At 58.4% G+C, this 27,691-nt stretch overlaps 2 protein-coding genes and 1 long non-coding RNA gene across 4 annotated transcripts; 2 read left to right on the top strand and 1 right to left on the bottom strand.

Moving 5' to 3' along the window:
* Positions 1-1,752: 1,752 nt before the first annotated feature.
* On the top strand, positions 1,753-5,297 carry GNAT1 (G protein subunit alpha transducin 1). Its single transcript, XM_004760594.3, has 8 exons — positions 1,753-1,858; positions 3,063-3,105; positions 3,212-3,353; positions 3,454-3,611; positions 3,700-3,828; positions 4,058-4,187; positions 4,467-4,620; positions 4,744-5,297. Exons 1-8 carry the CDS (start codon positions 1,753-1,755, stop codon positions 4,932-4,934), a joined length of 1,053 nt encoding a protein of 350 aa, XP_004760651.1. The 3' UTR covers positions 4,935-5,297.
* Positions 1,853-6,123, bottom strand: LOC106006614. Its single transcript, XR_001180808.2, has 3 exons — positions 5,702-6,123; positions 4,491-4,567; positions 1,853-4,237 (listed from the first exon to the last, which is right to left on the bottom strand). It is a non-coding gene; the product is annotated as an uncharacterized LOC106006614 (long non-coding RNA).
* Positions 6,124-12,001: 5,878 nt separating this feature from the next.
* On the top strand, positions 12,002-26,382 carry SLC38A3 (solute carrier family 38 member 3). 2 transcript variants are annotated; one of them, XM_013060754.2, is made up of 17 exons: positions 12,002-12,098; positions 19,834-19,983; positions 20,078-20,159; positions 20,338-20,453; positions 21,031-21,104; positions 21,188-21,280; positions 21,383-21,464; positions 21,920-21,958; positions 22,623-22,705; positions 22,797-22,855; positions 23,057-23,221; positions 23,303-23,382; positions 23,642-23,742; positions 23,969-24,093; positions 24,187-24,331; positions 25,255-25,358; positions 25,447-26,382. In XM_013060754.2, exons 2-17 carry the CDS (start codon positions 19,883-19,885, stop codon positions 25,549-25,551), a joined length of 1,554 nt encoding a protein of 517 aa, XP_012916208.1. In that variant the 5' UTR covers positions 12,002-12,098; positions 19,834-19,882; the 3' UTR covers positions 25,552-26,382. The 2 variants fall into 2 exon arrangements, with proteins under 2 accessions (XP_012916208.1, XP_004760650.1); XM_004760593.3 differs by lacking the exon at positions 21,920-21,958.
* The last annotated feature ends 1,309 nt before the right edge of the window (positions 26,383-27,691 follow it).

Here is a 27,691-nt window from a genome sequence, read left to right as displayed (position 1 = left end):
GCATGAGGAAAAAGGAACACATGCACGCGTGTGTCTGGCGTGCACAGGCACACATGTGCCCCCCCGACACAGACACAACTGCACATGTGTACATACAAGTGCAGACATGGACAAACGTGTTGTGTCATTGCTTTGGTTGATGCCAGCAAAGGACAGACACCCATGTACACACAGCAGACATGCATGCTCCCTCCCTCAAGTCTGTTGGAGTTGTGGAGGTATGTCGAGGCCCTGCACAGGTCAGGTCCAGCCTTTGGTACGAGGCAAATGCAATGTTCTCCCTTCCTTCTTGACTCTGCAGAGCATGGAAGTCCGGTCCAGAGTCACCCTGCCCTTCCCAAACACTTCCTTCTGTGTGGATATAATCCCCTTCCTTGTCAGTAAAATGGGACTGATGATGTGGGCACCCATTCACCAGGGCCCGTGTGAGCTTACAAAATAGAGAGCAGTACTACTGGGTATTTACCCTAAAGATATAAAGTAGTGATCCAAAGGGACACGTGCACCTGAATGTTTATAGCAGCAATGTCTATAATAGCCAAACTATGGAAGGAACCCAGATGTCCATCAACAGATGAATGGATAAAGAAGATGTGGTATATATATACAATGGGGAATACTATGCAGCCATCAAAAGAAATGAAATCTTGCCATTTGCAATGACATGGATGGAACTAGAGGGTATCATGCTTAGCGAAATAAGTCAATCAGAGAAAGACAACTATCATGTGATCTCCCTGATATGAGGAAGTGGAGATGCAACATGGGGGGCTTAAGGGGGTAGGAGAAGAATAAATGAAACAAGATGGGATTGGGGGGAGACAAACCATAAGTGACTCTTTTTTTTTTTTTAAGATTTTATTTATTTATTTGATAGAGATCACAAGTAGGTAGAGAGGCAGGCAGAGAGAGGAAAAGAAGCAGGCTCCCTGCTGAGCAGAGAGCCCAACGCGGGACTCGATCCCAGGACCCCGAGATGATGACCTGAGCCGAAGGCAGCGGCCCAACCCACTGAGCCACCCAGGCGCCCTACCATAACAAACTGAGGGTTGCTGGGGGAGGGGAGTTGGGAGGGGGTGTGCGGTTATGGACATTGGGGAGGGCATGTGCTATGGTGAGTGCTGTGAAGTGTGTAAACCTGGCAATTCACGGACCTGTACCCCTGGGGATAAAAATATATTATATGTTTATAAAAAAATTAAAAATTAAATTTTTTTTAAAAATTAAAAAAAAAGAAAATAGAGAGTTGTGTTGAGTCCAGTGCTGGGCCTGGCCCAGGTGCTCCATGCTTGCTTCTCCCTCTCTTCCCTGCTCCCAGCCCCGCCTCCCTGCCCCCACCAGGGGTTCAGGGTCCTATTCTCCCCCTTCTAAGTCTGGACCCTGTGGAACCAGTCTCCCTGCTCTGGTACAGGGGCTGGACTGTCTCCATGGTCTTTCCTAGAGGGTTGGGGCTCATTGAGAGGGGTGCAGAGTCAGCAGCTGAGGGATTGGGGCCACGCCAGCCTGATTAGAAGGGCTGGGGGCTGAGCTGGCTTCACCTGTCCTTGTCTCTCATTGGCTCTTGGGAACCCCTGGCCCCCAAATCCCACTAAGCAGCCCCACCAGGCCTGCACAGGTCTGTGGAAAGCCAGTCGATTGCCAGTCCTGGGGTCAGAAGGGTGTTGGGAGACCTGAGCCCGGCTCGCCCGGCTCTGGGGATCCCCTCCATCTAGAAGAACCAGCCAACCACCCTGTTCACCTGCTGCTAGGACCATGGGGGCTGGGGCTAGTGCTGAGGAGAAGCACTCAAGGGAGCTGGAAAAGAAGCTCAAAGAAGATGCTGAGAAGGATGCTCGAACCGTGAAACTGCTGCTTCTGGGTATGGGTGTGGGTCCAGGTGGGGGGGCTGCCACCAGGTCGCAGGCAGGGGTGGGGGACAGGCAGGTAGCTCTTCTGTGAAATGAGTTACTTGGGAAGCAGAATGATCCTAAGGTCAGGGAACTGAGTGGGAGCCCTGGCCCTGGTGGGCAGTACTCTGACTCCCCAAAGCTGGGTATCCGGTGGAACCCCTCTCCAGGGGGCCCTGACTTAGGCACCCTCCCCTCTGGAGAAGCCCTGGTGGGCAGGGGTCAGGAACAAGGGGCTTCCTTGGGAGCCCTACAATAGGGCTGCTTCCTTGGAAGAAGGAGGTAACAGTCCTCCTGGGCGTGGGCATCCTTTAGCACCATCCAGATCCACAAACAACGGCCCTTAGATTCCAGAGCTTTGTTGTGGGCAAACCTAAAGAGGGTGTCCCTCTTTAGAGCTACTAAGACCCCGGGAGAATAGATAAAGCCAAGCACTTGGTCCCATGGGAGGTGAGGAGAGGTGGGACTGAGGCAGTGCCTCCAGGTCACTACCTTCCACAAGGGGAAGAAGGAGCAGCTTTGAGAGGCAGTGCAGGTCCCACCCCAGGCTCTCCAGGACCCAGTCAGGCATCTGGATGTGGGCAGAGAGACCAAGCCAGAGCACCCCAGGGAGACAGAGACTAAGCCAAAAATCCCATTAACTGTACCCAAAGCCCTGGCGAGAGCAGGCTCAGAGGGGCTGTCAGCTCTGTCTTCTCCCCCACTCAAAGGCCCTAATTCCCTCTGAGCCTCTAGGAGACACTCCCCTCCCTACAACCCCTGAAAAGCGGGGGTTGACCCGGCTCAAATAATCCTATGCATGCAGTACCAGAATATTCCACGGTGTGGCGCTCCAGGTTCTCCTTATTTTGGTTTCAGAACAACCAAGAATGGAAATGCCAGGGGTCTTGGAGGCTCCCCAACACAGCTGAGGTCGTTGATTGCCCTTGTCAGCCCCTCCTCACTCCTGGCATTTACAAATGTGTTTCCTCCAGGGTGTCGGGACCTTGCTTTGGGGTGGGGGGTGGGGCAAACAGGTGGAACTGGGGTTTGGACTGGTACCTGCCTTGAGTCTGCCGGTCCCCATCTTCCAAGCCCGGTTGCGGGGGGGCGGGGCGCGAGGGGTAGGGGGTGTGGGGGGGGAGGGTTGTAGGGAGGTGTGGTAAGCGCAGCTCTGAGGCGGAGCTTCCCTTTCAGGCGCGGGTGAGTCCGGGAAGAGCACCATTGTCAAGCAGATGAAGTGAGTGTCCTTGCCTATTCTGAGGTCCCTGAGGGTGGGCACACCCACGGGGCCTGTCCTTCCCCACCTGTCCACTGGGCCTTGACCCGGCTCACCCTGGCCACAGGATCATCCACCAGGATGGGTACTCGTTAGAAGAGTGCCTCGAGTTCATCGCCATCATCTACGGCAACACGCTGCAGTCCATCCTCGCCATCGTGCGCGCCATGACCACACTCAACATCCAGTATGGAGACTCTGCCCGCCAGGTGTGCAAGGAGACTGGCTGAGCGGGGCCTCTGGGGACTCGAGGCATGAGACTGGGCTCAAGTCCACGGTCACCACCACCAACTCCCACCCCACCCTCAGGACGACGCCCGGAAGCTGATGCACATGGCGGACACCATCGAAGAGGGGACGATGCCCAAGGAGATGTCGGACATCATCCAGCGACTGTGGAAGGACTCGGGGATCCAGGCCTGCTTCGAACGCGCCTCTGAGTACCAGCTCAACGACTCGGCGGGCTAGTGAGAGCGCAGGCAGGGCGCGGGGGTGCGGGCGGGGTCCTACCATGCCCCTCCACCACACCCACCCACACCCCGCGGTCTCCGGCAGCTACCTCTCGGACCTGGAGCGCCTGGTCACCCCGGGCTACGTGCCCACTGAGCAGGACGTGCTGCGCTCCCGTGTCAAGACCACAGGCATCATCGAGACGCAGTTCTCCTTCAAGGACCTCCACTTCCGGTACAACCCCACACCGGCGCCCTGGCCCTCCCTCAGGGGCTGTGGCTGCAAGTGCAGCGCCCCCAGACCCTGTTAGAGGCCCTGTCCCAAAGAGACCCTGCCCGTCCTCAGACACCCCACACTCCAGTCCCATCCGAGTGCCCCCCGGCCAGCATTAGGGGGCAAGCGGATGCCTGTGGGCGCGTCCATGGCGTTCCAAGCGCGGGTTCAGGCCCCAACTGCTCCCCAGGATGTTCGACGTGGGCGGGCAGCGCTCAGAGCGCAAGAAGTGGATCCATTGCTTCGAGGGTGTGACCTGCATCATCTTCATCGCGGCACTGAGCGCCTACGACATGGTGCTGGTGGAGGACGACGAAGTGGTGGGTGCCAAGCAGGGCCTGAGTGTTTCCAGGGAAAGCTGGAGACAGTGCTGCGGGAGCGGGAAGGGTCTGAGAGCGGACACTCGTTCCAGAACAGTCGGAACGAGGACACAAGACAGCCAGCAGCCTCGCTGAGGGGGACCGTGGGGGAAGCTGACTTGGAGCTGGCTGTCAGCAGGATGGCCCCGGGTGCCCCGGAGCCTGTGGGCCCCGGCCCCAGGGGGACGGCAGCCCGTGCCCCCCCACAACCCGGTGCCCGACAGCTTCTGTCCTCCTCAGAACCGCATGCACGAGAGCCTGCACCTGTTCAACAGCATCTGCAACCACCGCTACTTCGCCACCACGTCCATTGTGCTCTTCCTCAACAAGAAGGACGTTTTCTCAGAGAAGATAAAAAAGGCGCATCTCAGCATCTGCTTCCCGGATTACGACGGTGAGAACCCCCTCCCCGCCGCCTGACCGCCAGGCGGCGCCCCAACCCCGTCATCCGGGCCTGCGCTTCTCCCGCCGCGGACGGAGTGGGGACACCGAGGGAGAGCACCCCTTTCCCTGACAGGGCCCAACACGTACGAGGACGCGGGCAACTACATCAAGGTGCAGTTCCTCGAGCTCAACATGCGCCGCGACGTGAAGGAGATCTATTCCCATATGACTTGCGCTACTGACACACAGAACGTCAAGTTCGTCTTCGACGCAGTCACAGACATCATCATCAAAGAAAACCTCAAAGACTGCGGCCTCTTTTGAGGTAGGCTCCTCGTGGGCTGGGATACTCCCCTGTCTTGCCCCTTGGTCTCAATACCTCACACTCCATCCCCAGCTCTCCACCCCACCTCACTGCGGCAGACCCCACCCTAGGTCATCTGGTCCTGCGCCAGCTCTCCAGACCCATCCCACGCGGCTGGTGGCTGGTGCCAACCCCCAATTCCCAGGCCCCACCTTGGCCCCTCAGGCTCCATGCCACTGCCCCACCGCCACCCTGCCCTCCAGGGACACAAGGCCCACTCACCTAATCCCTTCTGACTCTGCCCCATCCCTCTGGTGTCCTTGCTTACAAGCCCACCTCAACAGTGCCTCTTGGCCTATGGCCAATTATTTTGGAGCTCAGGATGTGTTGACTTGCTTCCTTTTCTCTGTTGACAGGTGCCTGAACTCATGTGTGTCCCTGACACCCTGTAGCCCTAGCCACCTTGTAGCCCTAGCCCACAGGAGCCTATCAGCACAACCCCCCTGAACTCCTGGACCCCAGCCTGTGGTCCCACCAGCCACACACCCAAAACCCTGAGCCCCACTAGCCTTGAGGCCCTGACCCTCCCCCGTGTCTCCCAGAGCCCAGTGCCCCCAACCCCACTGCTGCCCTTCACGGCCTGGCGGCACTGGCCTCCAGGACCCACCACAGCCAGCCCCAGCTAGGAACAGGCAGGACTTGGGACAGCTAGAGCTCACAGTGACTCAGCAGTGCCCAACTGACCAATCTCCAGCAGGTCTCTCTCCCCAGGGGGCCCATGACTCACCTGGTGGGTCTGGGTTCAGCAAACAGCCCTCCCTCCAAGGTTCAGGAAGAGCGAGGGGCAGGCAGAGATCCCTCCTCCAAGCAGGCCTGCTGCTTACCATCAGCCCATTCCAGCCTTACTACCTCCATGTGACAAGTCTGGCACCTGTCTACCCAGTGGCCAGTGACTCCCTCTCAGTAGCTTCAGGGGTCCAAAGTCCAAGCCACTCAGGCCTATGCGGCTCCCACATGAATGAATTAGTGAGTGGGGGGCATGCCTGGGAGCCCCTGGGTGTCAGAAAGAGATTTAAGCTGGACCCTTCCCCACACAGCAGGCTCCGAGTAACCCCCTGTCTCCCTCCCCCACATGCTCTGCGCCCTCCATCCTTGGACACCCGATCCATGTCCTACCTCACCCCCACCCACCCACAGCACTTCAGGCCAGCCAGCCAAGGGGATGGTCTGTTGAGGGAGGGTACTGTTGACACCCGCTGTGGCCAATGGTCAAACTGTCCTGAGGGGTGGCTGGGGGCAGAGTCCAGCTCCATCGATCAGCTCCAGGCAGAGGATTTGGGACATGACTGAGGCCCAGGTTGGGCCCAGAGGGGTCTTCCTCAGGTGGGGGCACAAGCAAACCCAGGTAATTCTCCCATCCCTGCCAGCAACTTCTCTCATCCTTTCCTTTCAGGGCCCATTCCCTGGCAGGAAAAGCTGAAGGCCATGTCCAAATTTTGTCAGGGACAGAGGCCCATGTCCCTGTACCCCTGCTCCCAGTTCCTCATCAAGCCCCAAGTCCTCGCTGGGGCCCGTGAGCCAGGACTTATGCTAAGTCAAGGACAGGGGCTTCCATCTCTCAAGGCCAGAGGACAGTCCACACTCCCCTCAGGTAGATGCAGACTCAGCAATAAACCTTCGCATCAGGCCCCAGCTGTCCTTTCTTGTGGGGAAGGGAAAAGCGTTCATTGTCACGAGTCATGGGCATTTATGAAGTGCCCAGTGCTGGGCTGGACTTCAATGGGAAGATGGAAACTTCCAGGGAGAAGAACCTGGCCTGGCATGGCAGGAGCGCTCCCGGGGGCATGGGACCAACTGGGGCCTCTCAGGAGAGAGCTTTAAGGGGAAAGGAGCCATGAGAAACGTTCACAGGGATAATCTTGGATCAAGACGGAGTTCTGAGGTAGAAGCTTATTCTGTCAGGGAGAGTAGGGGGTAAAAGGCCCAGAAACGAGGGCTTGTGGGCCATAGCTCAATAGGGCAAGAGCAGGCAAAGGGGACATGGGGTGGGGAGACAATGGGCAGGTGCCAAGTGCCAGCCCGAGGGCCTGGCTTCCTCCAGAAGCTAATGGGTCTTGGAGGCCCTTAAAGCTAGGACCTAATAGCAGGGCTGGGATTAGGGTGAAGCAAAAGAGGCACTCACCTGGGGTGCAAAATGTAAGGTGGTGCCAAAAAGTTCAGTAATCAAGATAAAGAATTTATTAACGCAGTACTTTTTAAATTCAAAATTACTGCAGGGGAGTCTGGCTGGCTCAGTCTGTGGAACATGTGACTCTTGATCTCAGGGTTGTGAGTTCAAGTCCCATGACCTACTCAAAAAAAAAAAAAAAAGAAACAAACAAATCACTGCAAAAAACCCATGATGAACAAAATATGAAAATTTTAAATAAAGACAAGATCCAAGAGAACTCTGCTGAGCTATATATTAGAGCCCAAAGCAGAAGGAAAATATCCATTCCTATATATGTTTTTATGTATTTTTAATGGTAAAATTTTTAATAGACTATTAAATTAGTTGAAAAAAAGATTTGAAAGTAGATATATTCAAACTCAACATTATTTTAAGCTTAGCTATTTTGTCTATATCTGAAACAATTTATAATCTTCTTTTCCTGGCTTTAATGGAAATAAAATGATCAATAATATTTTAAAATTCTTGTTTCTGGAAAAAAAATCATTAAGATTTTTCATGAAAAAAATTTATTTTCATGAAAACAGGTATGTAGGGGCACACATGTTTTTCCTCTGGGGGCCAGTGTGAAAGGGTATGATGGCAGAGAGCAGCAGTACTGGGGACTCCATGCTATGTCCTAGCAGAAGGAGGAGGGCAGAGCTGTGAGCGGAAGTGAGATGGAGAAAGGGGGAGTGAGGGAGCCCAGGCCTGAGCACAATGTGGTGCTAGAGGGACCTGGGGTGGGTTAGGGAACTCAGCCATGCTGGTGCTGGTCAGAGGCCAGAGAAGGGGATGGGGCTTGGGCCCGAGGGGAGGCTAGGGTTCGGACCCTCCCCAGGTGGTCTTGGGCCTGGCTGAGCTAGGCTGCTCACCTCCACTAAGGACCCGCTGACAGAGCAGTTTACTAGAGTGAGGGGAGTCAGTTCAGGATTTAGTGGGGAGAGGCAAGGCGGAAGACCAGAGGCTTTGAGGAGCTGGGAGTGGTAGACTTGGAAGGGAGGAGGCTGTAAGGAGAGGTGGGCTAATGGGGTCTTCCACACAGTCATCTTGCCTTGGAAGAAAAGTAATGAGCTCCCCAGCCTTCCTGAGTCTGGGCAGAGAGAAGCCCATACACCGGACAGGGGCTGGACCCCACCCTCCAGGGAGTCCCCTCCACAGACAGTTCTGACCCCAGGGTCGGGGGATTCAGGACTGGGATTCCTGGATCCCATGGGCTGGGGCTTGCCCTGCCTAGGGCCACAGATATGCTGGGGTCTGGGGGCGGGGCGGGGTGGGGGAGCGGGGTCGAGTCCCCCAGCTTGGAGGCCCTCCCCCCCGGCCCCACTCAGGCCCCACTCACCGCATGTATAATTACACCCTAAGGAGCAGAGTCAATGGGTGTTCAATGCCTGAGTCACCCTTGAGGGCAGGGGATCAGAGCCAGACCAAGGCAGCATAGGGGCCACACCCTAGTCTTGTAGGTAAGGGTCATTTACTGTGGGCACCCCCACTCACCAGCATCCCTGCCTGACCTGCAACCTCAAGGTGCCCTCGAGGGCCCTCCCGGCCTTCAGCTCTGGCTCTGGCAGGACTAACCTGGCCCGGCCACAGACCAGAGATTAGACAAGCCTGGTGGACGGTTAATGCCGCTGACGTCAGGGCCTGGTCGGGTGGCCACTAGGGGCTCGGGCCCTCCCTACAGGCAGTAGCATAACCCACGTGACCTGGGCTCATTAAGCCGCTTCAGTGGCCAGAGAAGCTGGGGGCCAGATCTCGGGAGAGAGGGAGGGCATGCCAGAACTGTGGGAGCGGGCCTCAGCCAAGAGGTCATCAGCTCTGAGGACCCAGGCTGGGGGAGGGTTAGATGGGACTGTCTGCCTATGGGTCCCTCATGGGGTTCCACACCCCGTATTATACCAACTAAACCCCTACTTGTCCCTGAAGAGGAGCCTCCCAGACACCAACCTGGGCAGAGTGTAGTCAGGAGCTCTGGGTGTGGGTCCTCAACACTGGGGCATGGAGGTGAGAACCCTCCTCTCCTATGAGGCCTTAAAACCCCCCAAAATGACTCCAAGCTACGTGTCCTGCCCCCATGCACACCACCTACTGGTGCAAATTGCACGCTCATACTCACGTTTTCCTGTAGTCGGGCTGTTTCCTCTATCCGAATGCCCTTTCTCTTCCCCACCCTGGCATGTGCCTTTCTTCCCCTTGGCAGAGCCAAGCCCACCAGTTGCTTCTCCATCAGGCTTTTCCTGATTCGCACCCTCCAACCTGGCAGGAGCTTTCCTGTCTAGACAACCCAGAGGGAGCTCTTGGAGACACAGGCTGCGTGGTGGGATAGCAAGAGGGGCCACGTGAAGTACAGGAAGAGCTGGCCAGGCTGTTCAGAGGCCGCCTCTCTGGGGTGCAGAAGGACAAGTGAGAGCCTGATGAGGAGGTGGGATGGGGTGGGGAACCCGGAGGGCAGAAGGTCAGGGAGGGGAAGAGACTGGCATGTTCTGAGAACAACAGGAACACGTGCAGCCAGCCGGGTGGGGTAGGGGAGGCCAACTGGGACAAGAAGCCAGTTGGGAGGGTGTCCAGGAGGCCAGCTGAGTGTGAGGCAGGGCCCTGCAGACTATCTGAGAAGTCAGTGGGCCCAGACGCTGGGCTCTGGAGATGACTGGGTTGGAGGTGAAGATGGGGGCTCACTGTCAGGGAAGGGTCCTGGGGTACCATGTGGATGCCGTGCCAGGGGAGGTGGTGACACGGGGAGAGGAAGCCACCTAGATGGAGGCTGAGAGGACATGACTGAAGAGGGAGGAGGAGAGCAGAGGGCTGACAGGACCCTGGAAGGAGAGTCTGAGCGATCTTAGGACCCTAAGTTCTGCTTCATGTGTCTGGCCACGTCTTGGGCCCATGTCTGAGTTTCTGGAGGTGGGGGACTTGGGGTGGGGGTTGGGCTGAGGGCTGAGATGAAGCACCCTCCCGGCCCTCCACTCCTGGTGGCTGCCTCCACCACTGTGTTACATCAGTGACATTCCCTCTGGTCCCCGGGAGAAGGCGTCCGGCAGCTCTGAGTCCCATCCTGGCTGCCAGCTGTCCTGCCACCACAGGCTGGGCTGGGAGATTCGGCAGGTGGCGGGGGGGGGGAGGGGGGGGCGGTGAGAAGAAGGCCTCGGGGCTGTGTTTGCCCTGGCTGGGGCCCAGACCTAGCATCAACAAACAGCAGCCCCTCCCCCTCCTGGCCACAACTGGTCTGGCCCAGAGACCCCACATCATGCTGCCTCAGGCCACCCACAGCAGCCCAGCCCAGTTCAGCTGGCCTTTCCTCCTCCTGTCAGGACTGAGGACCCCAACCAACATCCACATGCTGGGGTGACCTTGATGCCAGGTCTGGGCCCTCAGGAACTGCCAGTGAGAGCACTCAGCCCTTTTTGCAAATGGCTTCAGTGAGCATCCAGGATATATGTCGCTGGGTCGGGGGTGGGGGATGGGGGGTGCGGACCTGGTCAGTTCCTCGCCTACTGACTCTCTAATGGGCAGTCCTCAAGCCCCTTTGGAGACTGAGAGACTTAGGGTCCCTCATGACCAAGGAAAGCTCTGATCTGGGGATTACACTAGCCCCAGATCAGGAGGGAAAGCCAGTCCCTTCCTATTTTTCAGCCATAAGAAGGGTGGGAGCTTGAGTGGTTTCAGAAATTGACACCATCCCAAGGCCTTTCTCTTTAGCCCTCTCAGCGCCCTGACACTCCCAGCCAGGGTCCCCTGCCCTCGGCTCACATCTTCCCCTTCATCCCTTCCCCTCAGGCCAGGGGAGAGAACAGAACCATTTCCCTGTGACACAAGGGGAAACTGAGATAGGCTCGGGCTTGGCTCTGGGAGTGCTGTGAGTCAGTAGGAAGAGAATCCAGGAGTCCTGACTCCCAGACCAGAGCACAGGAGAGGTTAGGCCTGTCCTCCGAGGGCATTCCCTCAGTACCAAGAGAGGGACGGACATGACATAGAGACATCCAGCTTGGCTAGGAACAGCAGAGGCCATGGGATTAATCGGATCAAAGCCAGTGGCTGAGAAGCAAGGGACACAGCTGTGCTGGGAAGCCCCCCCAGCTCAGCCCCAAGGTCAAGGCCTCTCCCAGCTCCCTGCTGGCTAGGCCTGGTGGGGGGGCCTTAACACCAAACACCCACCTCTGAGCACCATGGCCTTGGGTGGGAAGCAGGCAGGGGTGGGATAGGAGCCTCCAGCCAAGAACAAGACAGCCTAAAACCCTTCATCCCACGCCCTAGGGCACTAAGTCCTGGGTCCCACTTCCCATGGGCAGACACAGCTGTCTCTTACTCCTTAGAAATAAGGAAAGGGGGGGGGGCATGGCCAGGGAGAGCCCAGCAAGGCTCATCACAAGCCCATCGGTGGTGCTCCCCTCCTATCTCAAAAGCCCTACCCCTATCTGTTCCAGCCTCAGTCTCTTCTGAATATCTGGGGTGAAGACGGAGAATTGATGCAGTTAGCCCCCCCGTCCTTACCCGATCCCACCTCTGCTTGGGAAGGGTGAGGCAGACAGAAAAGACATTTTGTGTCGGACTGATAATCTGAAGCTCCCCACCGTGAGCACCCTTCACCGACGTTAAGCACTGCTCTGTTCTCTTCTGGCTTCGGGGAGGTGAGGGCAGAGCATTTCAGGGGTTAAGGGGCACTCAGAGAGAATCTGCTCCGGACCGAAGCCTTCCTCCCACAGCACTCCGCTAAGCCCCTCTCAGAGCAGCTGCTTTTCTACCTAGGGGCTCTTTAGCGCTCGGGCTGCCCCTCTGCTCCAAGCTGGCGGGACCCCCCCCTCCGCCTCTCCCCAGACCAGCCCCTCCTCCCGCCCGCCGCCTGGGATTGGCGGGCCGGGGGCGGGCCAGGGGCGGGGCCGGGCGCCCTTCATCCCCCGCCGCTGCGCTCAGCCGGGAGCAGAGCGGACAGCGCCAGCCAGAGCGGAGCGCCGTGCGTCCCCCCCACCCGCCGGGCCAGGTACCGCTGGGTGCGCCGACCCCCGCCCAGGGCACCGGGCGGGCAGAGCCCTACTGTGCACTTTCCCGTCTGTAGCCGGGCTCTGGGCAGCTCCCCTCGCTCGCCCTGCCCCGGGCAGGCGCCCCAGCCTCCATAGAGCTGGAACCCCGCGCGCTCTGGGCTCAGGTCCGGGAACCCGCCAGTCAGGGCTCGGCTCCGAGCTGGAGCTGGTATCCCCGGGGAGGAACTTCGTCGCCTCGGGGCCTGTCGGCCGCGGCAGGCGGGACAGCAGGAGGTAGCAGCCTTTGGGGCTGGGGCCGCAGGACTCCTTGTCCCGGCTCGGGCGGTGCGCGAGGGGCTTCCCGAGGCAGGACCCGCGGGGACAAGCTGGAGAGGGTCCTGGAGGGGGGCCGAAGAGGGGCCGGGAGCGGGCCCTGGAGCGCTGCCCCGACGGGCGCCTGACAGCCCAATCTGCCCGGCTGGCACGCCGGGAGTCCGGGTATATTTATCCCGGCCGCGTTGGGCAGGGGCTTGAGGGCAGATCGGGCCAGGCCGCCTAAGGGGCCGCGGGGCACATGTTGGTCCCAGAGCCGCTGCCATTTGCAGCCGGGCCAGCGGGCACGGCGGGCACAGGGCGCGTGTGGCTCTCTGGCCTGAGGGCGGGGCTCTGTGCGCGCTCCTCGCCGCCTCATTGCCCGGTGGGGGTGTGAGAGCTGGCGCCACGCACACGCGCGGAGGGAATGGACGAGGCCTGGGTTTGCAGGAGCCCGCCCCCGCTCCATTAGCCCCTTCGATTGGCCACAGCGAATGCGTGCGTTTGTTTACACCCGGGGAGGGGGAGGCCAGGGGCGGGGCCTGTGGGAATCCGCCCTCTCCCCCCACAGTGACCTGAGCCCTGAGCGCAGGCAGGTACAGGCTCTAGGACAAGTCTGAGAGGGACTAAGTCAAAGGTCCTTGCACCTTGCACCCTGGGGGACACCTCGACCCAGGCCCATCCTTCCTTCAGCCGGCCAGTCCTGTCCTTCCTTCCGTGGCGGCCTTGGGCCACTGTTCTGTGCCTGGAAGAAGCCTTTGGACCTTCCACCCCTTCCTCTTCAAGTACACAGTCTGGCATGGGAGCTCAGTTCCCTCTAGAAAGGAAGACAATTCCTCAGAGCTTCTCTTTCTGAAGCATAGAAAGTTGGAGAGATCTGGAGACGATTCCATTTTGGGAGGGGGAGGTTCTGCACCACCTTGGAAGTCTTCCTGCAGGAAGCACCAGAGGTGGGAGGAATCAGGGGTGGGTGAGGCCAAGCCTGGCACATCTCCAAGAGAGCTGGAATGACTGGAATCAGAAATGAGAATCTCTGACCCCTTGGGGTTGGGGACAGGGGGCTGGTTCTCTGGATAGGTTGTGGGTCTATGTCTCAAAACTTCACTCTGCCTGGGTTCATTGAGCCCGTGTATTCACTGGCTTCTCAAACCATTCTTTCTTGGGTACTGGTTCTTTCGGCCCCCATCACTACCCCCCAGCCCCTACCCCACCCTAGTCCAGGGCTCCAGGTGGCCAGACCATGACAGATTACCCCTGTCCTGGTGCTTGCTGCCCTAGCCGGTGGCCTTGGAGTTGTGAGCAAACTGAGAAACAGAGGCACAAGATAGCCTAGGTGGTTCACAGTCACTGGGTAGGGCCAGGGAAGGTTTTTGAGCTGAACTGAGGGCACCCTCAAAGCCCAGGCTGGGTGTGGAAACAGGCACCCATTCAGAGGGGAAAGCATGTTTTAGGGGAGTGACTGACTGCAGGGGAGGGTCGGTTTGGTATCTGTGTATGTGCAGAAAGCTGCGGTGGGATGTGCAGCCTATGCTGTGGGAAAATAGGAGCCCTGCAGGCACATGGTCTAGAGTAGACACGCATGGCCAGGGGCCAGGGGCCACTTGGAGCTAGGCTGAGATGGGCTGGGGGCGGGCCAAGGGCCTTGAACTGGTTCTGTTCATTTAACAGCATGTACTGAGCACCTACCGTGTGCTCTACACACCTTCAGTCTGGGGGGTGGACAGCTGGCCTTTGACTCTGGATAAGAGGACAGATGTGGGGGTGGGGGGTGCACTCTAGAGGACCAGGCGGGGCTTTGGGGGCTAAAGGGAAGGACCAGCTGCTGGGGCAGGAGGGGCTTTCCGGTCAGCGGCCTGGGGTGGCTTGGTTTTGAATTTCCGCTCTGCGGGCCACGTCCTGTACACAGCCTCTCGGCCGGCACGTCTGCACACGTGCGTGGCTGCTGAGAATGGGGGTCACTTCAATCGACTGTCACCTCTGTGTATCTTTTCCATTGTCCCGGTAGACAAGCGCTGGACCGGGAAGGGGGTCTTTCCAGCTGGGACTGGCCGTGCACTGGCTTAGTCCCACCGTCCGGATGTCCCTGCACCTAGCTAATAGAGGCCCAACCTGCCCATTTAGGAACCCGCAAATGCCATGGCAGCCTTCTTTAGGGCCCCCCCAGTTTCTGCCTGGCCGTCCTTGTGGTGCCCGCTGGGCCTGCTGCCCACTCACCTGGGCCTCTGGCTCTCTCTTCCCTTCTCACTCTTTCTGGGGTTCTCTCTGTCTTTCACTAGTTATCTCCCTGTTTCTCTGTCTCTTTCCACTTGGCTATCTCTGGCTGGCTGGCCAACTCTGTCTCTCACCGCCCTGCTTGTCTCTCTCTCTCTGTCTCCTTGTCTGAATGTCTGTCCACCTCTCTATGTGTGTGCACTTTCCTGTTTGTGTACCTCTATATCCATCTGCATTTCTCTTTCTCCCTGTGCCTCCCTGTCTGTCTGTCTGTCTGGATCAGTATGCGTGGACACATGTACCATACATATGTGCTTTCTGTTCTTCCTCTTTCCCAGTCCTCTCTTCCCTCCCTCTGCCTCTCTGCTTCTGCCTGACATTGGATGGTGCCTCTCCTCCAGCCCGACCTTGCCTTTAGCCGTCCCCTGCCAGGGTCTCTAACGAGTCCTGAGCTGCCCCAGGCCCCTGCTCCAGCTTTCCTTGGGGCTAGAAGTCCGGCTGTCCAAATATTTGGCCGCCTCCAGGGGATTCCGGGTCAGGAGGGAGGAGGATGGGCTGGCTGGCTCGGGGTCTCCCCTGCCCCTGGGGGGGCCACAGGCACGTGATGTCCTGTCCTTTGCCTCAGCTGGGCCTCGGGCTGCACGTCCCTCTCAGCAGGCTGGCCGTGGGGGGAGGGGGCTGCTCCTGGCTCTGGCCCAGTCTTGAGCCAAGAGGTTCCAGCTGCAGCGTCCACTGGGGGAGTACGGAGGGTCCTGGGCTGGGTGGGAGGAGAGGCCTAGGTGTCTCGGGGTAGGCCCAACTCTACACAGCTGTTGAGTGTCTAGAAAATGTACCCTGTCACAGGAAAGTCCAACTTCCGGCCCCAGCTGGGCCCCTCAGATCCTCCTAGACACTTCCGGATGCCCAGAACACAGACGCACCGACCCCAGACACCAGGGCCAGGGAACGGAGACGAGGAGCGATTGGTGCTGCCAACACATCGGCGTTCTGGGCCACCTTCCTTTCTCTGGATGTGCCCCCTCCTGCACACCCCCGCCTCAGGACCAGCCCAGCCTTGACCAGCTACTTACCCAATATTGTGGACAATGAAGGAGTAGTGGATGAGGGACTGGGTCTACTGAGGTCAAAATCTGGATTTGTACTCCTGGAGGAGGGGCTAGGGGTGTATAGGGCGTTAGCACTCTCCCATGTTCAGAACACCTTCCTGATATGCCCTATGTCTAGTCCCTGACCTCAGCAATCATCTCCCCACCAATCCCTGGGGCCGGGCCTTGAGAACGCATGACTCAGACACATCCATTGAATCCCGTTTCCCTGTTGACTGATAAGTAGTTCTAGGATGGTGTTGACTGGAGAAGCAGGTGGACAAGAGGTGTTGGGGTAGGAGGGGCACCCTGTCTTCACTGAGGAGGGGAATAAGGATGGCTGAGCTGGACCTGGGGGCAGGCCTCATCCCTGAGCCCCCAGGGATGACCACAGTGGACCCACAAGCCAGGCCAGCTGCCTCGCCCGAGGTCTGGGCTGAGGTTAGGACTGCCCGTGCCCCAGAAACCTGAGGGCTGCTGCAGCAAGTCCTATGGGGTCTGTGCCTTTACTAAGCATATGTGGCCGCGGGACTGAGGGAAGGACAATGTGGATGCCTTCCTGGGGATAGCCCTCTACTTCAGACCCACTAATGTCCCTGAACGCTGGGGAAGAAAGCGGTGGCCCCAAGAATCATGGGACCGAGAGATATGTATCCCACAGCAACTGATGCAAGCAGTGGCCTGGATTCCTGGGCCTCGAAATCTTTAATTAGCCAAACTCAACACCTGTCGAGGTGTGCCTGACAAATTCTCACCCCGTGATGTCCGCGTGGGCGAGCGTGATGTCCGCGTGGGCGAGCGTTACCTGCCGCGCTATCCCTATTGCTCCTGGCCTCGCCTTATCTCCCAGCAGAGCAAACAGGCCCCAGGGCAGTGGCCTAGGCCATCGATTTCCTGCCCAAGTCCATGCAGCCCCCACGACAGATGCCATTCTGATGATCTGCCCAAGGTTGCAGTGATCTCTCCACCCTGGAGCCTGACCCTTCTCTGAGAGCCCATGGCATGGTCTAAGACAAAAGCCTTGGAGAAGCTCCTTGCTCTGTCTCCAGCTTTGCCAAACCTCATGGGACCCTGGAGGAAAGGAGGACACTGCAGTCCTGAGTGGGGATTTTTCTGCCCATGGTCACACGGTGAGGCAGGGCCAGGCCAGGACTCAGGCTCCGAATGTCTGGTCTGGGTTGTCCCAACAGTAGGTCAGACTTGGCTGGCAGCTTGCTTTAGGCAGAAGCTGTCCCTGAGTCTACCCTGATTCCCTGATACAAAGGGGCATGCTAGGCGATAGGCCTGAGGGCTGGGAAATGTCAGAAATGGGCTGCCAGCCTCAGGGAATGGCTGGGGGCCATTCATCTCCACCCTGGCTTCTCAGCCCTTAGCCCTGCCCTACCCTGAAGTACAGAATGCTTGACCTGGCTTTCAAGGCTTTGTCAGCTTTGTTTATGGCAGTGGAACCTTCTTCAGTCTGTCTCCCACCACACCTTCGCCCATGCTGTGCCCACTGCTTCAGGTACTTTTTCCTATTCCATGATTTGGGACTCCTGAGATTTCAGAACTGGTTACAACACCTCCTCCTCCAGGAAGCCTTCCTTGATGCCTCTGTCTCCCCTACCCTTTTTAAAAGAATTTATTTATTTATTTATTTGACAGAGATAAATTTAAAAAATTTATTTATTTATTTGCCTACTTGTGAGTAGGCAGAGAGGCAGGCAGAGAGAGAGAGAGAGAGGAGGAAGCAGGCTCCCCACTGAGCAGAGCCCAATGTGGGACTCGATCCCAGGACCCTGAGATCATGACCCGAGCCGAAGGCAGAGGCTTAACCCACTGAGCCACCCAGGTGCCCCTGTCTCCCCTCTTTTAAGCACTGTATGGCTTACATTTAGTTACTATAGGAGCCATAGTGTGGGGGATATGTTTGGGGATTTTGTCCTTTCCAGACTGGAAGCCACTTAAGGCAGGATATTCCATGTCCTCTCTGGAATCTCAAGCCATGCCAAGACCCAGCAGTGACTGGTTGTGAGTAATAGACAGGTTGTGAAAGTCCAGGCCTAAGTCCTACTGGGGGGATGGGGAACCTGGAGACAGGAACTCGCACTTTGGCCATGACCATGCCATGGGCTGTGGTCTCCCTGGAGGTAGTGCCTGGCTGCTAGGGAAGGATATTAAGGCAGAGAAGGGTGCTTTGTCCAAGCTGCCAAATCAGCACGCTCTGAGGGCCTGTCCCAGCCTGCCCAGGGTGGGAGGCCTGAAAAGGGCAACCCCAGCTGAGAGCCAGGGGGCACTCTGGAGTTACTCTGGAGATAAGGTGCTGGCATCACCACACCCAAGTGGGACCCTTGGAGAGGGGCTGGTGGTGGGGCTTAGGGCAGGAGCATGAAGACAGCCTGACTTCGGGGGCTCTCGGCCAAGGCAGGAGAGCACGAGAGGAGCTGGTCACATTGTCATGGTCCTAAGTGGGCAGGGCTGGAAGTGCGACAGTTTCAGATGCCAGCATGAGAAGGAGAGGAAGGTTGAAGGAGTCCAAGGATGCCAAGTGTGGGGTCCTCAGGACCGAGGTGCCTGGGATCTGAACTCTGGCCTGGGACTGCCTAGGGCAGCGGTGGGCTGGTCCTCTGGTCAGTTCTCTGTGCCTGGGGCCTGAGGCCTGAACCCAGCTTCCTATCTCAACTCATAGCCCTGAGTACTAAGACCCCTAGTGCTCTGCGTTCTAAGCAAACCTGAAACCATCAAGGTCCGGAGGAGGCGGGGCATTCAGCGTTCCCAAGCAGACAGGGTCCATGGCATCATGATAACACTCTGGTGGGGTGCCCCCCCGGCTCAGTCGGTAGAGCCTGTAACTCTCGATCTTGGGGTTGTAAATTTGAGCTCCATGTGGGGTGTAGCAATTACTTAAAAATAAAGCCCTAAAAAAGACTCGGTTTTGGCAGACCTACATGGCAGTGCTGTCCTGTCCCGTCCTTGGTCTCCACTCAGCTCCTAGCTCTCCTGCTGGCCTCTCTGGCCTTTAGGACGTCCTTATAGACCTGGGGCACTGTGTCCAGGTACCTTCTGGGCATGAGGTAGGTGGCTCCCAGCCCCTGTGATGGGAGAGGGGCCAGTGAGGTATGTGGCAGGGGGCAGGGGTAGTGGAGGGGAAAGGAGGGGAGCTGGTTCCTTGCAGACGGAGCAGAGCCATGCCCTGAGGGCAGGGAAGGGAGCCAGTGGCCCAGGCCCCTCTACAGCAGCCTCAGGCCCTGAGTTCCTGGCCTGGGGTTCCAGGAAATGGGGAATCTGCTCAAAGGGTCCACTCCTGGATGATGACCCCCTAAGGGGTGGGGGTATTCCCTAGCAGTGGAGGAGAGGTTCAAAGGAGAACATGGCCATAAGGTCAGCGCTGTGTGGAGGGTGACGCCTGTGTGGGCCAGAGAAGTCGGCCCTGGGACACTCATTTCCTGGAAGGCCCCCTGAGGGCCCTTCGAGGCCAGGCGGGCAGGGCCCAGGTGTCCAGCCACCCAGCACCGCCTCAGGCCTCCTGGCTCCGGGGGGGTAGCCTTTGCGCCTGCCGTTCCCAGCGCCAGCTCTCAGACCACAGAAGGGCCTTTGTTCCGGCTGCCAGCAGTGCCCGCCGGGCGGCTGGGAACAGGGCCCACAGCCCTCACCCTCTCCCGAGGCCTCCAGCCGTCGGGCAGTGCCATTCTAGGTTGGCTAGGAGGCCCCTGGCACACAGGGCCAGCACAGGAAACCGTCTCTCGGTATTAACGTCAGGGAGGGGGTGTTGGTCCGGGGCCCACCCCCAGAGTGCGGTCTGGATGCCTGGAACTCAGCATCCTAGGGTCCATACACCACTGGGCTCTGAACTCAGGTCATCTAGCTGATCCTTGCTGGACAGATGGAGAAACTGAGGCCCCCATGGGCTTGCCTGGGCTGACATGTAAGGCAGGGGAGGCAGGGAGCACTAGGTACGGGCCTAGGGGCATCCCCTCAGGGTGTCCTGGAAAACTCAGGTATCTGAGTTCTACTCCCCCAAAAGCAGGGCCCAGGGAAGCAGCAGACACAGCTGCACGTGGCGGTAAGTCCTGAGTGACCTTCCAAAAGGTCTAGAGCCAATATGGCTCTAGACTTCTGGTGGGAATCCCAGGAGCAGGGATAACCAGAGGGACCCATCACTTCACAGACTTCCACGTCACTGTGAGAGCCAGCACTCCTGGCTGTGGCTCCTGATCATGGAGGCGCCTCTGCAGACAGAAATGGTGGAGCTGGTGCCCAATGGCAAACACTCGGAGGGGCTGCTCCCAGGCACCAACCCCACAGCAGGCAACCAGAGGTGAGCCGAGGAGGGACCAGGTCATGGCTTGGGGCAGGGCAGGGTACTGTGCAAGAACTAGAGCTGAGCTGCCTGCTCTGGCCTGTGCCTGCAGGGTTGAGGGCCCCAGACGGAGCTGCGTGGAGGGCGAGGGCTTCCTCCAGAAAAGCCCCAGCAAGGAGACACACTTCACTGATGTGAGCGGGGTGCAGCAGGGGGGGCTCGGGATACAGCAGGAGCACGCCTGCAGCAAGGAAGGGCTCTGGGGCAGCAGCAGGAGGCTAAGGGGCAGTGAGGGGGGAAATACTGGGAGATCCTCCATGCTTCGCCGACTCCCCCCGCCGCCAACCTCCCATTTCACTCTGGTGCCCGCAGTTTGAGGGGAAGACCTCATTTGGGATGTCGGTGTTCAACCTCAGTAATGCCATCATGGGCAGCGGCATCCTGGGGCTCGCCTATGCCATGGCCAACACGGGCATCATCCTTTTCCTGTAAGTCCCCTCAGCGAACCCTCTGGAGACAGAAGCCCTAAACAGGCCACCACCAGCCATGACCTCCCAGGACCCACCAGTTTCCCATCCCAAGACCCAGGCTACAGTGAGTGGGCTTAACCCAAACCACAGCTTAAAAAAAAAAAAAAAAAAAAAAAACCCTCCATGGCCAGACAAACAGGTCTCATTTCCCAGCAAACCCACTGAGATTACAAACACAGGACAAGCCTAACAGACCCGAGTCAGTCCTTCTACCACCTTCCCATGTGACGATCAAGCCTCCATGGCCGGGCCTTGTGCGGGCACACGTCCTTTACCTGGGAGCTCTGCCCTGCTGCCCAAACAGAAAACATGTTTGTTCCAAGAACATGAGGAGGTGGTGCTCAGAGGCCCCTTCTGGGTCATAGCTCACCCTGGGTCAAACTGGGAGGTGTTCACCACTGCTGGGGCTTGTTGAACTTGCATCTAGACCTGTTGGGGGTCCAGAGACCTGGGTCGCAGACCCACACACCCTGGCCTCCCAGAGCTCCTCGCCCCTGCCAGACTTAGATGTCTTCCTTTCATCCATCCTCCTCAGGTTCCTGCTGACGGCCGTCGCCCTGCTCTCCAGCTACTCCATCCACCTGCTGCTTAAGTCCTCAGGGATCGTGGGTGAGCCTCCGACCCAGCCTGGAGCAAGGGAGGGAGGGACTGGGGGAAGCACCCCTGACTCCTCTGACTCTTCGTGCCCACAGGCATCCGTGCCTATGAGCAGCTGGGCTACCGGGCCTTTGGGACCCCTGGGAAGCTGGCAGCAGCCCTAGCCATCACACTGCAGAATATTGGAGGTGAGGTTGGCAGGTAGACACAGGCAGGCGGCGGGCAGGTGGGCAGCCCAAAGGCTGGCTGCTTCGGCTGAGCCCAGTGCCTGCCTACCCCTCTCCCCCCAGCCATGTCCAGCTACCTGTACATCATCAAGTCTGAGCTGCCCCTTGTCATACAGACCTTCCTGAACCTGGAGGAGCAAACCTCGTGAGCCCCAGGGTGGGCGGGGCCGGGTGAGGGCGGGAGGCCTCAGTCTACCCCTTCATGTGTACTGCCAGCCCCCGGAACCCAGGCTGGGCTAGTGGGAGTGATGAGACCGAGCTTGCAAGTGGCTGCTGGAGGGGCAGAGAGCTGCCAGCAGAGTTAAGATTCAGTGGACACTCATTTAGGGAGCACGTAGGGGAATCCCCCAGGAGGGCCAGCTGGGATAAGGGGTGGGGCGAGGCTGAGGTAGCCGGGCCCCACCTGGGCCTGGACCCAGCCTGTGAGCACGGGAGGGCCTGAGAGCCTTGGGCTTAGCTCTAAGCACCTGCTATTCCTGACCGTGGCTTGGGTGTTAGCCACCCCCCCCAACCAAGAAATTAAGCCCATGGTGTCCCAGTTGCCCATCGTCAGTTTAGCCAGCACTAATGGCATCAACCATGTTTTGTGGGTGGAGACAGAGAAGACAGCCAGGCCCTGCCCTTGGCCACACAGCCCAGGTAAGCAGATGGATTTGAACTTGAGAGCAGCTCTGGGAGGAACCAGTCAGGATTCTTCCCTGTCCCCCCTACCTCCCCTCCACCTCCCTACCCCCAGTCCTGGGGACCTTTCCCAAGGAGTTGGCCTTTAGGCTTCCGTGGGAAGGAGGGTCTCATTCCTTATCCCTTCAATTCTCTATGCCCCCGTCCCTTGGTGGTGGTGGGGTGCAGGATGATGCAAGATACAGATGCCAGGAGGGACCACAGGGGCACTGGAAGTTGGCAAGTCCCTGAGACCCACTTGGAAAATGTCCCACCCCACCCCCAGAGCCTGGTTCTTTCATTCAGTGTCCCCCACACACACCACCTCCCTGGGGCCCTGGGGGCCACTCCCTGGGGAAGCTGGACCCAGACCTGTGTGTCCTGAGAAAAACAAGAGCAGTGACCCTACCTATGGTGATCACCAAGCAGGAGCCGAGTGCCCTAAGTCCTTACCTCGCCCAGGAAAGTGCTGAGAGAACATCCATTTTGCAGATGGGGAAAGGGAGACTCAGAGCTCTGAGCGAGTATTTTTCAGAGGTCACTCAGTAGCACCGTGGTGGGTGGCACTGATTAGGTATGGAGACAGGCCCCCACCCCCAAGGCTGAGTAGAGTGACGTTGGCTCCCCACTCCTGTCCTTGCAGGGACTGGTACATGAATGGGAACTACCTGGTGATCCTAGTTTCTGTCACCGTCATTCTGCCTCTGGCGCTGATGCGGCAGCTTGGTGAGTGCGGCAAGGCCATGGCCTTGGAGGGGGATGTTGGAGGGGTGCCTGAGAGGGGACCCCAGTCTCACAGCCCCTCCCCACTTTGCAGGCTACCTGGGTTACTCCAGCGGCTTCTCTCTCAGCTGCATGGTGTTCTTCCTAATCGCAGTGAGTCTCCCTCCATGCTGGAGCGGAGGAGGGCAGGTCACCTGGGGGAGGGGGCGGGGGGGCTCCTGTGTCAGGCCATGGGGTCAGGCCTTTCTGGGAAGCCTGGGTCAGAAGGCAGCTCCTTCTGCCCTGACCCAGATGTGGCTTCATAGTGATTCTATGAAGCCTGGCCCTGATCTTGCCATCCTTCCCGCAACCCAGGTCATTTACAAGAAGTTCCACGTGCCCTGCCCACTGCCCCTCAACTTTGCCAACGTCACAGGCAACTTCAGCCTCGTGGAGGTCACCAAGGAGGAGGCGTCACTGCAGGCTGAGACCCAGACCGAAGCCCTCTGCACCCCAAGCTACTTCACACTCAACTCCCAGGTCCCGACAGGCCAGGGTAGAGACGGTGGGCCCCCTGAGAGTGGGGTGGCCTGCCCTGACTTGGTCCCTGTGTCTCCCCAGACGGCGTACACCATCCCCATCATGGCCTTTGCCTTCGTCTGCCATCCTGAGGTGCTGCCCATCTATACAGAGCTTAAGGAGTAGGTGTCTGTGGCGGGGGGGTGGGCGGGCCCCTGGAGCTGGTTTGGGGAGAACGAATGTGATCCCGACAGGGAATAAAGGGGGCCAAGTCACTTTTTCAAACATCTCCATGGCTCCCCTGAAGGGCGACTGGGGGCAAGAGGGAGACATCCTCAGCTGCCAAATGGTGAGGGTGTGGTGCCAGAGAGACCCCAGGGCCCACGGGGACCTCTGGGGTGGCCCAGCTTGGCACCAGTCCCCTCCCCTGCTTTGCCACAGTCCCTCCAAGAGGAAGATGCAGCACATCTCCAACCTGTCCATCTCCGTCATGTATGTCATGTACTTCCTGGCTGCCCTCTTCGGCTACCTCACCTTCTACGGTATGGCTGGAACATGGGGGCAGAGGCAGAGGCCAGGCTGGGGGGCACAGGGCAGCCATGGCGCCCTGCATACTATAGGCGCTAAGTAGGTGCGCGCTGCCTGATTGTGCCCTGCAGCTGTGGAGGTGAGTCTGTTGCCACTCCCCACAGTGTCAGGGTCAAGCCAGGCTCAGAGCCCACCCCCCTCCCCGGGCCGGCTGCTGACCACCCTCCCTGCCTGCCGCAGACGGAGTGGAGTCGGAGCTCCTGCACACCTACAGCAAGGTGGACCCGTTTGACGTGCTGATCCTCTGCGTGCGTGTGGCCGTGCTCACAGCGGTCACGCTCACCGTGCCAATCGTTCTGTTTCCGGTGAGCCGGGGTGGGTAGGAGGACCAAGGCAGGGTGGGCAAGAGGGAGCTGACAGATTGGTGACTCTTCCCACCCCCCCACCCCTCCATCCAGGTGCGCCGTGCCATCCAGCAGATGCTGTTTAAGAACCAGGAGTTCAATTGGCTGCGGCACACACTCATTGCCATTGGCCTGCTCACTTGCATCAACCTGCTGGTTATCTTCGCTCCTAACATCCTGGGCATCTTCGGGGTTATCGGTGAGGGTCTGGCCCAGCTGTGTGTAGAGGCAGAGTACTGGCCCATAGAATTTCCTATCTGCACATCCTGGCAGATTCCTGAGATCATGCCCTACATTTAAGTGATGGCTGCTGGCCAGGTGCACAGCTTGGCTTCCTGTCTGAGATTTTTTTCCTTAAGGCTATTCTAATCCTTTCTGAGGGCTCAAAACCAGAGACAGTTCCCCTTGCTAGGGGACGGGATGGAGCCCAGGTGCCAGGGACCTCTGCAAAAGATCTCACTGAGTCTTGTCCCCATTTCACATATAAGGAAATTAAGGTCCATCATGATTAGGGGAATAGCAGAGCCATACAGCTGGTAAGTAGGGGGCCTTGATTTAGCTCTAGGATCATGGGACTATAGGTTTGGTGTTCTGTCCACTGTCCCATCCCAGCTGGGGCTCTGAACTAGAAGATCAGATAATTCTGAGATATCTTTGGGGTGACCCAACTCAGGAGACTCAGAGACCCAAGACTGCAGGGACCAACACATAGGCCTGGGGGCCAAGTGTCATGGATATCATAGACAGGACTGGAGATTCTATGTATCTGAAATCTGACTCAAAATGATTTAAGCAGAAAGGATGTATTGGCTCAAATAATGAGAAAAACCTTCAGGAAGAGCTGTATCCAGGAGCCCATTATCTTCAGGGCTTTGTCTTTATCTCGTAGCTTGCCTCTTTTCTTTGCTAGCTTCATTAACTGACAGACTCCTCTACTGCCAACAGCACTAGCTTTCCATCCAGATAGAGAACAAGGGGAGGGACTGGTAGGCTCTCCAGAATCAGGCAGAGCTCTCAAGGGGAGTCTTCAGGTGAGACTCTGACAATAAGGAACGTTTGATCTCATGGAAGGGTCCACCTCCGGACCTCAGCCAATGTGCGGACATGCCTCGTTCTTTGCAGGTGCCACATCGGCCCCGTGCCTCATCTTCATCTTCCCTGCAATCTTCTACTTCCGCATCATACCCACTGAGAGGGAGCCTGCAAAGTCCACCCCCAAAATCTTGGTGCGAGGGTCCTGGAGGTTGGCAGCCTGGTGTGGGGCTGAGGGGGCTGCCCTGACCTCACCCCTGACTCTGATTCCTGACCTCACAGGCACTTTGTTTCGCTGTGCTTGGCCTCCTTCTGATGACCATGAGCTTGAGCTTCATCATCATTGACTGGGTGTCAGGGACCGGCCAGCATGGAGGAAGCCACTAGGAGGAGACACCCATCCTGTTCTGTCTACTCGTCCAAGTACCCCTGCCCAGAGTCTTAAGCCCCTGCTCCCATCCAGACAAGGGGGAGGAGAAAGACGTGGTTAACACTATGGCATTGGGCCCTGCCTCATGTCCTCTCCATGGAAGGTTTTAGCTAGAGCCAGGACCAGGGCCCTTGGGCCACTACCTTGCTGGGCTCCCATACTATAGGGGATTCATGGGCTGCGAGCAGGGTGGGGCTGTACCCTTGCTCCCTCCCTCTTGCCTCAGGTCCCCCCCAAGCCTCTGTTCACCTTGCACAGATGCATACATTGAGGCCCAGCTGCTGCCTCCTGAGGTCACACAGCCTGTAGGGTACATAGAGCTGGAACCTAGACCTGCAGCCATCTCCCCACTTGCTGCTGGGCCATGGTCTGCACCCTGGGGCCTCATCTCCCTCAGCGCACTTGCCTTTTTCCACTTCTGTCCCCGAAGCCCCTTTTAGGCACTTGGACTCAGGCCCTAGGCTACTCTTGTCTCCTTCTCCCGTCCCCGTCACCAGAAGCAGCAGCCCCCCCCCCATACCTGGAGCCAGCAAGTTCTTTTGAGTGTGAGGCTGGTGTGGGCACCCCCAAGGGACCCCTACCCTGGCCTTTCACCAGTCCTGGGGAGGCTGGGACTCCCCCCACCCCCACCCCAAGCCTGGGCCATAGCTCACATTCCACTTCTGGGAGAAGAAAGAAGCTGGGACCGGAATGTCTCTGCCCCTGGGAGCCGAACACCCCAGGGGCTGCTCTGGGGCAGGAGTGGAGAGGCAGTGGGCTGCCTTTTATAAATATCATACATCAGACCAGCTCTGTTGTGTATCCGTGATCCCTGTGGGCCCGGTACTCTTGGAAAGTGGGTAGATGTCGGGAAGTGGCTGGTAATGGGAGCCCCTCCTGCCTCCTTCCCTGAGATGAGGGTGGGGATGGGCCCCCTTCCTCCCAAACCGGCCAGTGGCATGCTCAGATTCAGCTCTGGATTCGAGCCAGGCTCAGCACAGACCTGCTTTCTCACGGGGTGAGGTGGGGAGGAATTAATGAGGCCCCAGGAAATGGGACAGAGAGAGGCCTCCGGAAGGAGGCAACGTGAGGTGCATCCCCAGCAGCTCCAGGGAGGGTCTGAGTGGGGGGCAGCCGAGCCCTGCGGAAGCCCTGCCGAAGGGCCCCCTGCCCTCCCTGGCTGCCGCATCGGCCCTCTGTCAATGCCTTGAGTCTGGGAACAAGAGCCCAAGAATCCTGTGACCTGTCAGGCTGATCTTCTATTGAGAGTAAAACCCACTGTGAATAAAGGTGGGTTAGTCAGTTCCTGTACTGGGGGCCCGGGGTTTTGAGTAGAGGGTCCAAAGCAGGGCAGGGCTAGTCTAAGGATGCAGGGTGGCCTCAGGTGCCTTGGCCCCCGCTGGGACTGGGAAGCTGCCCATTGCCTGGGGCAGGCCTAAACCAGCTGGTATCCAGCAAGATGGAGCTGCCCAGGCCTTGGCACCAAACCCTCATTAGGAGAGACCCCGCACCCGGCTAGGCCGCCGGGGAAAGGGCAGCAGGAAAAATCTGGTTTGAACTGGCAGGGCAGTTGCCAGCTTGGGAAACCCCTGAAGAAAGAATTTCCTCAAGCTGGTGGCTGCGAGGCCCCTGGCAGTGCCAGCTGACCAGAGGGGGGCTTCCTGAACCTAGTTCCTTTTAGCCCCAGGCGCCTGACTCCAGCCTGGGGACTTACCCAGGAGGCCTGCAGCCCCAAAAAAGAGCTGGACACTGGCCTAGAGGGGGCTGCAGCCTTCTGGGGGTCTCTGGCTTCCTCCTTATCGGACTGGGTCATATCCCTGCGTGGAAACTTTAGCTCCTGGAGAGTGGGAGGCAAGGAAGAACAGGGTCCAGTCTGCTGACAGACCCTGGGGGTCTTTTCTCATACTCCGTCTGTCCAAAGAAGGCTGCAGGTCAGGGCAGCAGCAGGCCTGCCTGGATTCCTTTCAGACCCCGGGCCTGACGTTAGGCTTCTCAGACCAAGAGGATCGGCTCACGGTAACACCACCTGCTCCTCCCCTCTCCCCACCCACATGGAGCCAGGGTAGAGGAAGAACTCTGGCCCCCCCAGAGGCCTTCTCTGCCTGCCCACCTAGGTCT

Source organism: Mustela putorius, unplaced genomic scaffold, assembly GCF_011764305.1.
Source record: "Mustela putorius furo isolate JIRA1106 unplaced genomic scaffold, ASM1176430v1.1 tig00000095_pilon_pilon_pilon, whole genome shotgun sequence".
In the NCBI taxonomy this organism is placed as follows: Eukaryota; Metazoa; Chordata; class Mammalia; order Carnivora; family Mustelidae; genus Mustela; species Mustela putorius.
Note: the sequence above shows the minus strand (reverse complement) of the source record. Positions and strands in the feature narration are given on the sequence as shown.